Source organism: Lethenteron reissneri, chromosome 59 (genome assembly GCF_015708825.2).
Source record: "Lethenteron reissneri isolate LAM-NWPU_2019-01 chromosome 59, ASM1570882v1, whole genome shotgun sequence".
Taxonomy (NCBI): Eukaryota; Metazoa; Chordata; class Hyperoartia; order Petromyzontiformes; family Petromyzontidae; genus Lethenteron; species Lethenteron reissneri.
The window spans coordinates 6,188,634-6,207,323 of NC_083837.1; the positions used below are offsets into that span (position 1 = coordinate 6,188,634).

An 18,690-nucleotide genomic window follows, 5' to 3' on the forward strand; every position below is an offset into this window, starting at 1 on the left:
CACGTGGCGCCTGAAGCCTGGAAAGGGAACGCTGGACCTCAGGCGGTGTCGTTGCGAGCGCTCCGACCCGCCACGATCCCCTTTTACGTCCCTCGGCCATGCCGTGCACACCCCCGAATCGGGGTTCTCGGGGGGAAGGCCCCCCCCCCCCCCACTTCCCTCCTCCCGCTCCGAGCCAAACGCACGCGGCACCACGTTCACCTCGGCGCCCATGGAGACGTTGAGGATGAGGAGCCACAGAGCGGCGCGCTGGGCGTTGGGGCAGCCCTTCCGGGCAAAGTGCTGGGCCAGCAGACTCTCATCTGTCTCCAGCACTGGGGAAACATGGCCACCAATCGGTCAACAATTATCAATCATCCCCCAGTGAAGTCCCAATGAATTTCGCACCACGCTGACCTTCCCCCCGGCTGCCCCTAGAGATCGTCATCATCGTTGCTGTGGTTGTGGTTGGTGCTGGGACCCATCGCTTCATCCTGGCCTTTGCTGTGGCCTTGTTCTCTCTCTCCTCCCTCTCTCTCGTGTTGCCCTGCCTTGACCCACTCCCGCCCACCAAACCTCCTTGTACCCAAATGTATTTTTATTTCACGCTTTTATTCAACTCACTCCGTCTGTTGTCGTATCCTTAAAAAATCTTGTAACTAAAATTTTACCCACTTCCCAATGTGCTATCGACTGCAAACTCTGTATACTTATGTCATACTGATGACAAGACTAAATTCTATCATAAAAAATTATAAATAGATTTTTAACATTTTACACGCTTCTATTTAACTCACTGTCTGTTGTCGTATCCTCAAATCTTGTAACTCAATTTCAGCCGTCTTCCCAATGTCGTATCGACTGCAAACTTGGTATAGGAATATCATACTGATAGCAATACTATATTCTATCATAAAAAAAATTTAAAATATATACTTTTAAGCAATCTTTTTTACGGGTCTAATTGTCCACGCTCAACTCACGTTGTCTGTAAATCACCAGTCCCTTACGCTGTGGCAATCTGCGGGGCCACTTCCTGGAGTCGTGGAGTTCTGACATTACAAGTAGGGTACATTTCATTAAAGCGTGTTTAAAAAAAAAATCTCCTTTTCATTTATGTGAAGCGTCTTGCATTGATAAAGTGCTTAGATACCATAATACTAGGGTTTTTCCCCTTTTTCTGGCAACAAAACTGAAACCTTTTTACAAGGATTCATGTCTGCATTAACCACAATACCTGCAGTCAAATGCAAACTAAAAACACTATGATATGATAATATATATATTATCATAGTGTGTTTTTAGTTTGTATTTGACTGCAGGTATTGTGGTTAATGCAGACATGAATCCTTGTAAAAATGTTTCAGTTTTGTTGCCAGAAAAAAGGGGAAAAACCCCCCGATTATTATATTTTGGTACTGGCAAAGGAGGTCCAATGATGCTTAGATACCATTTCAATTATTTGTGTTTTTGTTGTGACCACAGGTATGGAGGCAGTTAAAGTACTGTGTGCATAAAACCCAGCCGAGCAAAATTACTGACAATAGTTTAAAACGCAGGGACGTAACCCACCTTTCTTTGCCAGCTTCTCTCTCTGCACTTCGAATGATTCTAAAAGGCAATTAACACCACGACAAATGTTAGTCCACGCTGCTTGCATACAAAACCCACAGCGCTCATCGTTTTCACGAAATACAAACAAAACACAGCCTCGCCATCCCTCGATAACCCAATTCTCCTTCACCCTCGTCAAATAAAAAAATGTTTAGCGCTCAAATTAGGCGAATTAAGAGATCGTTTGTTTTGTGCAGGCAATGGTGTCCAGGTTGAAATCGTCAACGCCTTTGCCTTGAGAAGCCAGTTTAATGACAGGCAATTTAAACCTTAATTTAGGGTCTCAGTGGTAATATTATATAACGGACTCTCGATTTTCAGTAGACTTTCGATTATCCGCGCTAATGACGGGGAGGACGGCCGTGGATAATTCAAAATCGCGGATAATCCAAAAATAGAACCCTTTTCCGCGGATCTCTATGTCAAATACCACGAATATCGGGGTATAAATTAAAACCCACTAAATAAATGATCGGCTAAACCACTCAAAATGAAGCACATCTGACGATATGGATTGTTACTCTTAGAACGAACATTAACGATCGTCCGATCGATAATGCACGTGCTTCGTGATGACACTTTCCTGCTCCCGTCCAGCAAAAGACTCGGCCCCACTAAGTGGATGACAGCAGCAGAGTAACAGCCTATCAACATCAATCAAACTCCGCCCCAACTGTTGTAAAGATTTCGATTTAAAGCTTTCGTGACTGCAGGGATTCATCTTCTTGGTTCTTTCGGTAAAGTCACAAGCAGCTGCTTGCGTTGTGGCAGAAACGTCGTGAGAATTATTTTATTATGTTTTATTTTTATTATTTTATTACTTCCCTTCTACGTGACTTTACCGAAAGAACCAAGAAGATGTTGTAAAGATATTGCAACTACTGTACTGTAGAGGCGATCACGTGGATTTCGAATTAACCGGAGCAACATACTTGTTCGTGTATCTTGGAATAAACATTTCCAAGAACAACAAATGTACAACTCTTTTTAGATTATGAATTTGGGTTCAGGGAAAATCCACATGTTATTCATTTTCATGTTGAAATCTCAGGTTGTGCGGGTCATCCGCAAGTTGGATAAACCGTACGCGGATAATCGAGAGCCGACTGTACGAGTCGACCGATTTGGAAATATCATCCCAATGGAGCATTGAGCGGTCATGCAAATAAATCCGTACCACTTATTGTTATTACCCCTCAAACAGATCGGTGTGTCTGGGCTGCAGCAGGATTCTTCGACCGTATTGTCCGGTGGACATTAAAGGAAGGTACCGGCACGACGCGTGACATCGTATGCGATGGCGTTACACGGTGCCGCGATGTCACAATGCCGCCCGTGCACGTGACCACCAATTTGCACGTCTCGTCCCCAGGCCTCTCATCTCTCCTTCAATTATCTCGCCAATCTCCACTTCATGCGTGCAGCTCTTTCAACTCCTCCGTCTCTCGCTGGTCTCCCGTTTCACCTCGCTAACATGCCTCTCCGCCAGCCCTACCTCTACGTAGGCCACAAATCTCAGTAGGGCCCACTTCAATCGAACCGTCGCGGGCCAAATGCGGCTGACGAACTGTGGATGAGCGCGGTGGCCAGGATTACTCGCCGGAGGTAAATGGAGTGACGTCTTCCAAGCCAGTCTGCTGCTCGTACAGGGCAAGCTCCTTAAAGTGCTGAGACTGAAAAGAAATTGCAGTTGATCGTCGATTATCCGCCACCGCGCGATTATCCGGCTTCCCAAACATTATCCGGCGGTCCCGGGCCAATCCGGCGAAACCGGAAAAACCGTTCGAGAGGCTGTGACCCGGTCCGGCGATCGGCACATTGTGCGTGGCAAAAAAAAGTATCTACGCTTGATTTCAGTGTTAAATATTCTCTACGGTACACGATACACTACATACAACAACTTAAACAATGACAAGACTGCACGTGTATACATCTTTCATGACTAATAAGTACGGTGATAAAAACAGAAAATATACAGATGTGGAGAAAAGTGCGTTGTGTTGTTCGGCATTTGCCGGAGAACCGGTCTAAAGGCTGCATCAGTCTGGCGATCGTCAAACTCATGGTTGTGTTGAAACAAGAGCGTAGTGCCGCTACAGTGGTAAATACGGTGCAGTAAATAGTAACTTTTTACATTTTTTGTTGTATATTTTTATGTTAATTCATGCCAAATTAAAATAGTAAAACACATTAAAAACACAAAAAACTAAAAACACAACACCTAAAAACATGTCATATAAGAATGTGCAAAAATAAGCCATTAAAAAAAATTACGTCGTGATTATCCGGCGTTTTTGAAAATCCGGCCCCCACCCACCAGAAGCCGCTGGATAATCTACGATCTCCCGTACTCAGATATCTCACTTGTTGTTAGCGTTGGACAGATGCTGTTACACTTTGGGGCCTGTTAGGATGAAGACGCTGCTAGCAACAAATCTGGGCGGTGTTGAGCATTTAGAACGACGCTGGCGCGAAAGTTCAGATTCTAAGTATCAACAGAAATGTCAAGAGTTTTCAGGCATCAGTGATTATCCAAGTGCAACGACTTAAGGTCAATCCCATTGCTTGAGGCGAGGCTTATTGTATAGGGTTTAGCGTAAGACCTGGGACAACTGCTGGCATTATGATTGAAGCGATCGGGGCTGCGAAGGATTTAAGGAAAAGGATTTGCTTTGATAGGGTGCTTAAACGCCTCGGCAACTTCAAAGCGCCTGACATCATTACCTCATCTCAACTATTCCAATGCCCTGCGGCACTCCGAGCCAAGAGGACCCCATCGCCAACAAACCTTGCACGGCGCCACGGTGGTTAGGAGATGTTAACTACCTCGCCTGGTCTACAGGAGGTCGTGGGTTTCATCCCAACCCTGACGATGCCTGCTGTATATTTGGAGTCTGCGTGTCTCTGTCATCATCATCACGGTGGCTAGATGTTAACTACCTCGCCCGGTATACAGGAGGACGTAGGTTCGATCTCGACCCTGACGATGCCTGCTGTATATTTGGAGTCTGTGTGCGTGTCTCTCTCTCTCATCATCAACCTGGTGGCTAGATGTTAACTACCATGCCTGGTATACAGAAGGTCGTAGGTTCCATCCCAACCCTGACGATGACTGGTGTATATTTGGAGTTTGCGGTGTCTCTCTCATCATCACGGTGGCTAGGAGATCTTCACTACCTCGCCTGGTATAAAGGAGGTCGTGGGTTCAATCCCGACCCTGACGATGCCTGCTGCTGTACCTTTGGAGTTTGCGTGTCTCTCTCCCCGTGGTCACGTGGATTTTTATCCGAGTCCTCCGGTTTTTCCCTCCACATTCAGAATCAACGTCACGCGTTTATATTACTTGGCTGCTATGAATGTCCACGTGACAATAATCCACTTCGTTGGGCTATCATTTTTGATAGCCAGGTCACTTCTGAAAAAGAGCTACATAGCTCAGTGGGCCTTGCCTGGTAAAATACAAATTTTATACTCTTTGGTTCTTTCAGTAAAGTCACGTAGGTATAAAATAAATTAAATCAGTCTGCCTCAGCCTCAGCAGCAGGCCACGCTTTCCTACCTGATGACGGATGCTTGTGTTGCGCCCGAAACGTCGTGATTTAATTTATTTTCTACCCACGTGACTTTACCGAAAAAACCAAAGAGTATGGATTCTTGCAGTCACGAAAGCTTCAAATCTATAATTTTTGTTATATTTAGGGTGAACACAGTACCGGCCTGCTAATGGGCAGAGTCTGATCGTCCGGGGCGATCATCATTGCTCGATAGAGACCAGGTGTTGTCGCCTGCTGCTTCAGGGCCATGCTACTCTACTTCTGGCTGCCCCACAAGGCGACGCCTTCAAACTCGAAGACGCACCGATACAAGTGATTCTGTCCCAACGTCGTGCGTGTGCGTCATCGGAACAGGATGGGAATTAACTGATTTGGAGTTTTCGTGACTACAGGAATTACTCTTTTGGTTCTTTCGGTAAAGTCACGTAGAAAGAGAAAATAATCAATTAAACACTAGCATTCGACATTTACGTGTCTCCGTGTCTGTGTTTTGTGTCTCTCTCAAATTACCAATCTTTGGAAGAACGTAATCAACCAGGTAGGGTGTTGACTGCTATGTTAGCCGACTCTCTGTGTTGTATTGCATTACATTTCTAAGTTTACTAGGTTTGTTTTGTCTTTCATTTGTACCTGATGATGATTGCTTGTGTTGCAGTCGAAACGTCGTATGCTTTCATTTAATTCATCATTTTCTCTTTCTACGTGACTTTACCGAAAGAACCGAAGAGAATGGGAATGATGACACGTGGCAGGAGTTTCTCCCCATCGTTATTGAGCCACCATCACGCCCTCCTACAAACCCTTCAACATTCTACTCAGAGAGGTCATCTTAGCCAACTGGACAGGACCACGATCCACCTCGCACGTGCGGGCCTGCTGTGAGGGCCTGCTGTGAGGGCCTGCTGTGCGGGCCTGCTGTGAGGGCCTGCTGTGCGGGCCTGCTGTGAGGGCCTGCTGTGCAGGCCTGCTGTGAGGGCCTGTTGTGAGGGTGGCGGTTGGCCCGTGAGTGTGTGGCTCACCCCGGACCTCTGGCCGCTCGTTGGCGGGACATCCTTCCCACCGGAGGACAGCTTCTCCCGGCCGGGCTTCAAGACGGTGCTCACGCAAATCGCCAAGAAGGGCTTCTGTACTTTTAGGTTTTTTTGGTAAAGTCACGTAGGTAAAAAATAAATTTATAAAAGTAATAATACAAATAAAATAAAATATTATACAATTTAATTATATTATTTTATTTATAATATAATATTATTTTATTTTATTTCTATTATTACTTTTATTAATTAAATTTTTTACCTACGTGACTTTACCGAAAAAACCTAAGAGTATGAATCCTTGCAGTCATGAAAGCTTCAAATTTAGGGCCTCTGTACTTTAACAACCACGGATTTGCCTACTGCGGCTCTTTCCAAGAACCTCAACTCTACGTTTTGGCGTGGGATTGCTGTACCGTGAAGATGGTGTACGGTGCTTTTTTTTGGAAGACTTTGCAGTTTTTACCTGGATTTTTCTGTTTGCGCATAGTCACTTTAAGATGTTTTCTTGATCATGTTTCTGTTTTTTGTTTGTTGCGGTTGCACCCGATTCAAGAGCTGTAGTGTATAGTGTAGTGTATAGTGTAGTGTATAGTGTAGTGTATAATAGTGTATAGTGTAGTGTATAGTATAGTGTATAATAGTGTGTAGTTTAGTGTATAGTGTAGTGTATAGTAGTGTATAGTGTAGTGTATAGTGTAGTATACTAGTACAGCACCACACCGGTGTGTTGGAGAGCAAAGCCACAACAATTACAATCTGAATAACGACGTTTCGCCAGTAATTACAACTCAGCTTCATTAGGCGACAGCCATATTTGTGGAGAAATCCTGTGATGACGTCACTATGTGTGCCCTTCTTGCGTGAAGTGGGGGAGGGATTAATGAATGCATATAAATGACTATGAGTATCCATTGCCATTCGGGTGATTTATACGGTAATCAACGTACATTATGCATGCGATCTAACCCAAAAAACGCCGACGTGTTAAAACAAAAAAACACATAAATGCATCAACTATGGCGTGCACGCCATCGGCACGGGAAGGGGTTTAAATCACCAGCTGCTCGGAGGTGCTGATCTCGAGAGGCACCTGCACCAGCCCCCACGGCCGACACGGGTGTCCCGGGTCAAAGTTCAACACCTCGGGGTCCTGAAGATGCACAAGGACCTAGACAGCAAGGACAAGGCAGCGGTGACAGCAGCGATGATATCGGCATCAAGAAACAAACTGAAACTCGCGACGGAACTACGGGCAATCTATCGGGGTGGCGAGGTGGAAAGTTCAAAGTGGACATGCTGGAGTACAGTTCGTTCGCCTACAACGCGGCGGTGGTAGCTGCGTTCCGCAAGAACACCGGGTTATGGAAAAGTGGCGTCATTATCAATAAAATAGAACATCGGGGTATAAAGCACGGTCTGCGATAGCGCATGAGACGCGTCACGCAGGGCGAACAAGGCCGGAGGCGCGTGGGTAGCGTCTAAAAGCATCCAGCAGCATCCCAGTTCCTTGTCGTGCGATGCCTCGCCAAGCCAGCCGTTACGACCGCTTATACCTACTCGCGCTGCGACGTGGTTTCCGATCGCATCGTAATCAATTCGTATCCCGAGGTGATGAGAAAATGTGTTCCCTGACAAATTCATCGTCGCGCTGTATCACACCCGCGTTATGAAAACAACAACGCAGCGTTAGCGTAGAACGGGCCGTACCGAGACTGCGAGTTTGAACCGAGATGAGGCCCTGTAGGTAAATCTGGCCTCTCAAAAGGTAGTTTTATAACGACTGCGAAAAAACATTCCCACGCGGTGCTTCTACATTAGGATTAAGGGTTGGGGCGAGGATTCAAGTTTCGGGTTTATTTTGTTGATTCAGGCGAAAGCACAGGAGGCCAGCATGAGTCTCTTCAACACGTAGCAGGAGGGGTTCACGACCAATATTATCCACGCGGTGGTTTCTTTGGGATTAGGTCTCGTAAATATTTATGGCTGTCGCCAAGACGACGCAGGTTGTTGCAATTACCGGCGAAACGTCACGGTTACTCGAATAGTGAACGTTGCGGTGGGTTTACTCTCCAACACACGAACCGGCGTGCGGCTGAACCAGTAACAAATTGCCACATTTTGTTCACGTCACACAACCTTGCTGATTGGCCGTCCTCGGGTGGTGGCGGCTTTAACGACACGTTGATAGTAATAGGTTTTTACCCTTTTATCTGGCAACAAAACTGACACCTTTTTACAAGAGATCATGTTTGCATTAACCACAACACTTGCGGTCAAAATGCAAACAAAATATTATCCACTGTGTGGATAATATTATCAGAGTTGTCTTTTTGTTTGCATTTTGACCGCAAGTGTTCTGGTCAATGCAAACATGATCCATTGTAAAAAGGTGTCAGTTTTGTTGCCAGATAAAAGGGTAAAAACCTATTACTATATCCTGCTACTGGCAAAGGAGGTCTCATAATATGACACGTTAATAGTTACGTGATCCAACCAAAAACAACCTCTATTGTGGATGTGAAGGATGATTCACACTTGCAAGAGTCACCTGGGTTCGGGTCAGATCAATTAGACTTTTTTTTACATTTTGAATGTTTAAACAATATAGTATAGGAAAAATAATAGGTTTTAGCCTCGATTTGAAGCTGTCGTAACTGCAAGGATCCATCCTCTTTGGTTATTTCGGTAAAGTCACGTAGGTGAAAAAATAGAAATAAGTAAATTAAATCACGACGTTTCGATTGCAACACAAGCAATCATCATCAGGTGTGACGACAGCAATAAATAAAAAATGACAGTAAAAAATGTCTTTTTTTTTACAGTAAAAAATTTATTGCTGTGGTTGTCACACCTGATGATGATTGCTTGTGTTGCAATCGAAACGTCGTGATTTAATTTTTGATTTCTATTTTTATTTGTTTTCACCTACGTGGTGACTTTACCGAAAGAACCAAAGAGTAATGTTTTTAGCCTTTCTGCGTGTTCACCACAAGTCCTCTGTGTGGTTAATGCATTACAACTGGATTCCTTGCAAGAGGTTTCTATTTGGTGTTTGAACATCTTAACACAACGCCTGTTTTATTGCCAGAAAGGGTAAAATAATCGTTTTTTTTACCCTTTTATCTGGCACAATACTGACACCTTTGTACAAGGGATCGTGTTTGCATTAACCACAATAGCTGTAGTCAAAATGCAAACAAAAAACAGCACTCTGATAATGTATGTATTGTCCTTGAAATTGATAGGTCCACACCAGAGACAGCTTTTTTTAGAGCCCAGTTTCACATGGTGTTGGAACAGATGACGCCAAAAGGCACACAAATCAAGACAACGCAAACACGATCCCTTGTAAAAAAGTGTCAGTTTTGTGCCAGTAAAAGGGTAAAAAACCTATTACTATATTTTGCTACTGGCAAAAAGGGTAAAACCTATTCTTATTTGTCATACTTTGATACTGGCAAAAAGGGGTCCCATGATAAGAACACACTATTTTAGATTTTCACTCATTATGACATGAAACGAAAGCTAAAATGTATAAATGAAGTGGATATATAATTTTAATTGCGACGACAAAATTTATTTATATAGTTTTTATTAAATGGCCTTGGCTGGCAGGACCTTCCACAATGAGTCTCGGCGCAGAGTGGAGATTTTCTGCACGGGTGTATATAATTATTATTTTAATATCAGTCAACTCAATGCGGTTACTTCAGGCATGAGGCCAGCCTACTCAGCAACCTGACGCACCCATCTAGACATGTTTTTCAAGGCACCTCCCTGTTAACTGCGGTCACCAGTGATAAGCCAGCCAATCGGTTTGCACAAACACAGCAATTGTTTCTTGCTGTGGTTGTCCCACCTGATGACGGACGCTTGTGTTGCGCCCCAAACGTCGTGATTTAATTTATTTTATTTTATACCTACGTGACTTTACCGAAAGAACCAAAGAGTATTAGCTAGCCAATCGGTCTGCACTCCCTCCGCTCCGAAGAAGGGCCACTCACGTAAACTTTCGCCTGCTCCGTAAAAAAAAAAAAAATTGTGTCAAAAGGGTCGATGTTCACGGTGAGTTGACACTGCCAACATGGCCTGTTGATTACGTGAATTTTCACCTTGCGTGCGACTGGTCGCGTGACCAAATCGCCAGAGATGCACTTGAAAGTGGCACACCTCGAAAGCTGAGCAGTGTGTGAGCCCGAGTCGTGCTCGGATGTGCGACCACCACCGTGCACAAATAGGTTGTCACAGGTCGTTGAACTTAGACAGATAGAGGGCCGTGCCGCAAAATCCACTGTTGTACTGTACACATGCGTGTATTTACAGGGACTACTTCTGCTTACGAATGAGTTAGGGTCCAGAGGTCTGGTCGTAAGTCCAACTTTACTCCTGTCGATTTCAAACACGTTGTACGGCGTGTACACTACACACGAACGAATGGATTTCAAAGTTGCATAATCTCCTGTAGACGTAGATGCCACTGGTTCTTCACGTTCTGCAGATATAGGTGCCACTGGTTTCTTCACATTCTGCAAATGTAGATGCCACTGGTTTCTTCACATTCTGTAGATGCCACTGGTTTCTTCACGTTCTGTAGATTAGGTGCCACTGGTTCTTCACATTCTGCAGATGTAGATGCCACTGGTTTCTTCACGTTCTGTAGATTAGGTGCCACTGGTTTCTTCACGTTCTGTAGATGTAGATGCCACTGATTTCTTCACGTTCTGTAGATTAGGTGCCACTGGTTTCTTCACGTTCTGCAGATGTAGATGCCACTGGTTTCTTCACGTTCTGCAGATGTAGATGCCACTGGTTCTTCACGTTCTGCAAATGTAGATGCCACTGGTTTCTTCACATTCTGTAGATGCCACTGGTTCTTCACGTTCTGTAGATTAGGTGCCACTGGTTCTTCACATTCTGCAGATGTAGATGCCACTGGTTTCTTCACGTTCTGTAGATTAGGTGCCACTGGTTTCTTCACGTTCTGTAGATTAGGTGCCACTGGTTTATTCACGTTCTGCAGATGTAGATGCCACTGGTTTCTTCACGTTCTGCAGATGTAGATGCCACTGGTTCTTCATGTTCTGCAAATGTAGATGCCACTGGTTTCTTCACATTCTGTAGATGCCACTGGTTTCTTCACGTTCTGTAGATGTACATGCCACTGGTTTCTTCACGTTCTGTAGATGTAGATGCCACTGGTTTCTTCACGTTCTGTAGATTAGGTGCCACTGGTTTCTTCACGTTCTGCAGATGTAGATGCCACTGGTTCTTCACGTTCTGCAGATGTAGATGCCACTGGTTCTTAACGTTCTGCAAATGTAGATGCTACTGGTTTCTTCACATTCTGTAGATGCCACTGGTTCTTCACGTTCTGTAGATTAGGTGCCACTGGTTCTTCACATTCTGCAGATGTAGATGCCACTGGTTTCTTCACGTTCTGTAGATTAGGTGCCACTGGTTTCTTCACGTTCTGTAGATGTAGATGCCACTGGTTTCTTCACGTTCTGTAGATTAGGTGCCACTGGTTTCTTCACGTTCTGCAGATGTAGATGCCACTGATTTCTTCACATTCTGTAGATGCCACTGGTTTCTTCACGTTCTGTAGATGTACATGCCACTGGTTTTTCACGTGCTGCAGATGTAGATGCCACTGGTTTCTTCACATTCTGTAGATGTAGATGCCACTGGTTTCTTCACGTTCTGTAGATGTAGATGCCACTGGTTTCTTCACGTTCTGTAGATTAGGTGCCACTGGTTTCTTCACGTTCTGCAGATGTAGATGCCACTGGTTTCTTCACGTTCTGCAGATGTAGATGCCACTGGTTCTTAACGTTCTGCAAATGTAGATGCCACTGGTTTCTTCACATTCTGTAGATGCCACTGGTTCTTCACGTTCTGTAGATTAGGTGCCACTGGTTCTTCACATTCTGCAGATGTAGATGCCACTGGTTTCTTCACGTTCTGTAGATTAGGTGCCACTGGTTTCTTCACGTTCTGTAGATGTAGATGCCACTGGTTTCTTCACGTTCTGTAGATTAGGTGCCACTGGTTTCTTCACGTTCTGCAGATGTAGATGCCACTGGTTTCTTCACATTCTGTAGATGCCACTGGTTTCTTCACATTCTGTAGATGTACATGCCACTGGTTTTTCACGTGCTGCAGATGTAGATGCCACTGGTTTCTTCACATTCTGTAGATGTAGATGCCACTGGTTTCTTCACGTTCTGTAGATGTAGATGCCACTGGTTTCTTCACATTCTGTAGATGTAGATGCCACTGGTTTCTGGAACTTACGACTCTCGAACGGGCAACTGGACACATGGACAGATTTGTTCGTATCTCTGCAAATTCGTAAGTCGAATGTCCGTAAGCAGAGGAGTCTCTGCACTTCCACGCATATGCTATCCCCCTCACCGGCCCGCACTGACCAGCGCGGTGACGCACAATTAAACAACCTTCTGACGACACAACCCTGGAGAGACACGGGGTGAGGTGGGGGGAGGGAGACCCCTCATCCAGCAGCACACGAGCTACTGGGTAACAATTGAAACGTGCGTTTCCGTCAACTCCGGTCTTACCTCGAGGAAGTCCTTGGGCGCGTAGACAGGCCGGAACCGACTCAGATCTACGAGAGAGAGAGAGAGACGCGTACGCACACACGCCCGTGAGGTCGTACAAAATTCACGGGCGGAGAAAATCCGTCCCTGATTTGTTGAGCTGCAGCGATGGTGTCGCTTCTCATCTCAGGTCGCTCTCCTTCCTACCTGGTTCGTCGGACCCCATCTCACTCCATTTGCTCAGCAGCCCTTTCTGCTCTTCGGGCGAACGCTGAAGGTCACGTGGGAGCGGAAAGCGGGGGGGGGGGGGGGGGGGTCGCAAGCAAGCACAACGCGAATCAGTGCGGCAACAAAACACACGCAGTTGTTAAAAGTAGATGAACAATAAGGTACTGCCCTCTGTCAATCCGCAGCTGGGTGAAGGCCGCCTCTCCCCCCCGTCCCATGACACGTCAAAGGTGCCCAAGTGTTGTTCAGTATGTGTGGCTTCCTGTGATGTCGCACCTTCGTAGAAATCCGAGCCGTTTTTATCTTTTTGGACCATCCCAAAGTGCATATCCAGGCGTGAATTTCGGATTATTTGGGATGAATTAAAAGATCATGCACTGCCTCAAGAAAAATCAAGGTGATATTGATACCACTGCGCTCAGTTTCCGGCTGTACCTACCCTTTAAAGGGCATCACGGTGGCTAGGAGATGTTAACTACCTCGCCTGGTATACAGGAGGTCGTGGGTTCGATCCCGACCCTGACGATGCCTGCTGTATATTTGGAGTGTGCGTGTTTCTCTCTCACGGTAGCGAGATGTTAACTACCTCGCCTGGTATACAGGAGGTCGTGGGTTGGATCCTGACCTTGATGCTTACTGGATATTTGGAGTTTGTGGTGTCTCTCCCCATGGTCACGTGGATTTTTCTCCGGGTCCTCCAGTTTTTCCCTCCGCATTTCGAATCAACGTCACGAGTTTAAAGTATTTGGCTGCTATACATTTCCACGTGAAGATGATACTCCACTCTGTTGAGCTGTCACTTTTGACAACCAGCTCGCTTATAAAAAAAAACGAGCGATATAGCCCAAGATGGCCTAACTTGGTCAAGTAAAAAAGTAGTTCAGCTTAAGTTTTCCACCGTGCCTCAAGCTTGAGCTCGATCCAAACCCCCCAAATACCTTCTGATAGAGAGTGACTCCGAGCTCCGTGCACATGCTGTTCAAACTCTTCATCACCCGCTTCTCCCACTGCGCCTGCCGATGGGGGAACAAACGGAGGAGCTGAAACCAACGACCATCGCGGCGGCCCAGTGGTGGGTACGCGCGCCACGCCGTGCGTGCGTGTGTCGAACTTGTTTCGCACCGCCATACGTAGACGACCGTGCGAGGTGCGGGAAGAACGAACGATGGCAACGCAAAAAAACAGCTTTAGAAAAACGAGTTCGTCGATCCAGGCGATGATTTAAAAGTGCGCAGCTCCCGGCGGCTGCTCCCGGGGACGCGTGGTTGCGAGTGGTCGACGGGAACCACCTGTGCTCGCCGCATGTACGCCAGGGGCTCCTTCCTCAGCTCGGGCGACAGCGCAGCGCTCGGCAGCCTGGGCAGGATGGGGCGGGCCGCGCGACGTAGGTTAAGCGTGAACAAAGGGAACGTAAACAGAAACGAATCGTGCACGCGCATTGACTCTACAACGCTTTCCGGCAAGCGGTCGGAAGTTATTAATTCGTGAAAATAATGGCAGTGGCATGGCCAAGTCCCCTGGAAGCAGCATTTTATTTAAACTATAAACTATATATTTTAAACTATCACATCCCAATGATTTTAAACAATTGTTTTTTTTCTACCACGTGAGGGCCCACTGAGATTTTTTTTCAGAAGCAACCTGGGCCACAAATGATAGCTCAATGAAGTGGCTTATCGCGTGGAAAATGTACAGCAGCCAAATAATCTAAAAGCACGTTTCTATATGTGGAGGGAAACACCGGAGGACCTGGAGAATAATCCACGCGACCACGGGGAGAGAGACACGCAAACCCCAAATCTACAGCAGCAGGTGTCAGGGTCGGGACGAACCCACGACCTCCTGCATACCAGGCGAGGGAGTTAACATCTCCTAGCCACCGCGAGATGGAAATAATCTTTGGTAAGAATGGAACAGCAACACAACTTAATTACCAACTTCTCGCACTCCGCTACTCCCGATGCAATCATCTGCACGCAGCTTTGTAATAAGTTTTTTTTCTGGAAGATTTGCTGGAATTGTAATGTAAAAACGAGATTGCAAAAATGAAGCCGTCACTCACACGCTCATCTCTCTGTAAACAGCATTCTGGAGTTTCGCTTTCCAACCTGCAAACAGAATGCACACACAAACCGACCTCGCTCCACGGTCAAATAACGCGCATGGCCGACGCGCACTTAATACGCAGACGACAGAAATCCCCTATGCGACCGCTGTGAGCGGGTACACGCACACGTGGAACCCTTGTGTTGATCCACTGTTGGACGAGGGGCCTTCGCGCACCGTGTGGGTCACGGGGGTTCAAGCCGGGGATCGCACGCGGCGGGAACGTGGCAATGGGGGGGGGGGGAAGGTATGGGGGTCGTCACACGCTGGCCGCTCGCCACCACGACTGGGACCACGAGTTGTTCCAACACTTCAAATGTGGGACGAGAGTTGTGAGGGCAGGTGTTGGGAGGGCAGGTGTTGGGAGGGCAGGTGTGGTAAGGGCAGGTGTTGGGAGGGCAGGTGTGGTAAGGGCAGGTGTTGGGAGGGCAGGTGGAGAGAGGGCAGGTGTTGGGAGGGCAGGTGTAGAGAGGGCAGGTGTTGTGAGTGGAGGTGTTGAGAGGGCAGGTGTTGTGAGTGCAGGTGTTGATGGGGCAGTTGTTGGGAGGGCAGGTGTTGGGAGGGCAGGTGTAGAGAGGGCAGGTGTTGGGAGGGCAGGTGTTGAGAGGGCAGGTGTTGTGAGTGCAGGTGTTGAGGGGGCAGTTGTTGGGAGGGCAGGTGTTGGGAGGGCAGGTGTAGAGAGGGCAGGTGTTGGGAGCGCAGGTGTGGTGAGGGCAGGTTTTCCCTTGCTTCATTGTGGGTTCGGTTTGTGCGATTTTGCGTAGAAGCGACTAAACTATTTCGACTCAAAATTCGCGGTTCGGCAAGTCCTCGTTTAAACTAAAACTATTCAAACTAAACTTGTTTTTTATTTTACCAGGTAAAGCCCACTGAGCTGTGTAGCTCTCTTTCAGCAGCAGCCTGGCTATCACAAATGATAGCCCCACGAAGTGGCTTATCATGTGGAAATGTATCTTCTTGGTCCTTTCGGTAAAGTCACGTAGAAGGGAAATAATAAAAATAAAATACAATTCTCACGACGTTTCGGCCACAACGCAAGCAGCCGTCCTCAGGTGAAGAACAGGTCTGTCGGAAAGACAGCGTCTGAATGAACACCACCAAGTTTGGCAGCGTATATTTAAGCTGGGTTAGGGGAGGAAGGGCGCCTTGACAAAGGAATTTGAATATCAACAGAGGAATCTAGCATATTTATGGAAAATGCAGATATGGGATTAGTCACTACTTGTGGAATGCGTAGGAGGTGGGGGGGGTCTCAGTAAAAAAATGTGGAAATTTATAGCAGCGAAATACTCTAAACGCGTCATGTTGATGCTAAATGTGGAGCGAAAAACCGGAGGACCCGGAGATAAATCCACGCGATAACGGGAAGAGAGACACGCAAACTCCAAATATACAGCAAGCGTCAGGGTCGGGATGGAACCCACGACCTCCTGCATACCAGGCGAGGTAATTAACATCCCACCACCGCGGTAGATGTGTTCATCGCCATTTACAAATATGATCCCTCCCCCCTTTGAGACACGATATAAATATATGAATTATACAGCAATTGTAAATCATTGCAAGCCCACAGCGCAGGGAAACCTACTGACAACTCATACGCCCCACGCAGGCGTGCGCGTCACCTGACTTCTTCAAGGCGTTCCTGAGGTCTTCACTCAGAGTGGAGAGTCGGACTTCGTCACTCTGAACCTCTTTCTGAAATCAAGCAGAGACAAGATGCACCTCGTTAGTTTCTGGCCAAAAACGCCGGCGACAATGCAGCACAAATAAACGCAGAGCTGTCAATCCACACGGTTTACCACGTATTTTTGTGCAAGGAAATTGAGTTTTCAAGTCCACACGGCGTACAGACGTTGCAACACGGGCTTTGTAGGATGAATGTTGATATTTAGAAGGGGCACGGGGTGAGCAATGAGGTCTGAATTGGTCTGTAATAATGTAGGGCACTGATAAGGGGTTGACTGGTATGCTATACACTACACTATACACTACTATACACTACTATACATTACTTTACACTCCACTATACACTAAACTATACACTACACTATACACTACAATACATTACTATACACTACACTATACACTACACTATAAACTACACTATACACTACACTATACACTACTATACACTATTATACACTACTATACACTACAATACATTACTATACACTACACTATACACTACACTATAAACTACACTATACCATACCTGTCAACCCATACGGTTTACCACGTATTCTTGTACAGGCAAATTGAGTTTCCAGGTCCACTCGGCGCACAGCCGTTGCAATACGGGCGTTGTAGGATGAACGTTGAGATGTATAAGGGGCACGGGGTGAGCAATGAGGTCTGAATTGGTCTGTAATACGGTAGGGCACTGATGAGGGGTTGACTGGTATGTCAACGTCTTCGGGAATACAGCAGAATGAAAGCAACTGCAGCAGCATGAGACGTACTGAATACACAGAGTCTGACTGCTGATCTCTTCAAGGAACAGGAACCATCATCACGCCAACTCCGGTAATCCTCGCACCAGCGGGTTTTGGCTCGGCCATCGCTCGCACGACGACGGTGGCCACTGCATCGCGTGGCCCTTTCCAACGCGCTTCTGCGGCCGTCCGATATGAGGAGGCCACTCAAGCTTTGCACTTTTAAATCGTCGTCGTCGAGATTGAAAACTCATTTATTTAAAACGTATTCATCTTCTTGGTTCTTTTGGTAAAGTCACGTAGAAGGGAGATAATAAAATAATAAAAATAAAGCATAATAAAATAATACAATTCTCACGACGTTTCGGCCACAACGCAAGCAGTCGTCCTCAGGTGAAGACCAAGTCTGTCGGAAAGGCAGCATCCGAATTCCGACAAACCTGTTCTTCACCTGAGGACGGCTGCTTGCGTTGTGGCCGAAACGTCGTGAGAATTGTATTATTTTATTGTTTTATTTTTATTATCTCCCTTCTACGTGACTTTACCGAAAGAACCAAGAAGATGAATCCTTGCAGTCACGAAAGCTTTAAATCGAAATTTAAAACGCATTGTTTCGCTCAGTTCACCGTCCTTTGCCCGGCCCTCCGATTAGCACGGTTGGTCCAACGTGCGTGCACACACACGAGACATTGCAACTAGTACAGCGGTGTGAACTTCTCCACGAAGACGAAATGCCGAATTGCGAAATGCTAATGCCACGTGGCATGTCTGCAGACAGGCAGCCCGAATGAAGAGATTGAGGCTGACCGTGCCAAGCTATGGCACTGAGACAAGACATCACGACGATTGCCAACCAAGTGGCATTAGTGGACACTGTGGAGGTGTGGGACACGGTGTGTTGCGCCAACTATGTTCGAATCCAGCCACGGCTAACATCAGTGGCAAATGCCACATGAGCCAGTCTTGGCCATCCTCCTCCTCTGCTCCCTCCCCCCCGCCTCACCAACCCGCATTGACCAGGGTGGTGAAGTATGGCCAAACAAACGGCAACCACAACAAACGTCCATTTAGATCTGGGGTTGGGGAAGCTTTTTCTGCCAAGGGCCATTTGGGTATTTAGAACATCATTCGCGAGCCATACAAAATTATCAACTTAAAAATTAGCCTGTTATATTTGGTCAAA

At 46.5% G+C, this 18,690-nt stretch overlaps 1 protein-coding gene across 1 annotated transcript in view; it reads right to left on the minus strand.

The window, feature by feature from the left end:
* Positions 1 to 18,690, minus strand: part of TBC1D19 (TBC1 domain family member 19) — a 36,097-nt gene that overhangs the window by 11,040 nt on the left and 6,367 nt on the right. The window contains 10 exon segments of the mRNA XM_061575769.1: positions 202 to 314; positions 1,552 to 1,590; positions 3,194 to 3,266; positions 7,239 to 7,349; positions 12,760 to 12,806; positions 12,946 to 13,009; positions 13,905 to 13,979; positions 14,256 to 14,322; positions 15,029 to 15,074; positions 16,698 to 16,770. Coding sequence (XP_061431753.1) covers positions 202 to 314; positions 1,552 to 1,590; positions 3,194 to 3,266; positions 7,239 to 7,349; positions 12,760 to 12,806; positions 12,946 to 13,009; positions 13,905 to 13,979; positions 14,256 to 14,322; positions 15,029 to 15,074; positions 16,698 to 16,770 — 708 coding nt within the window.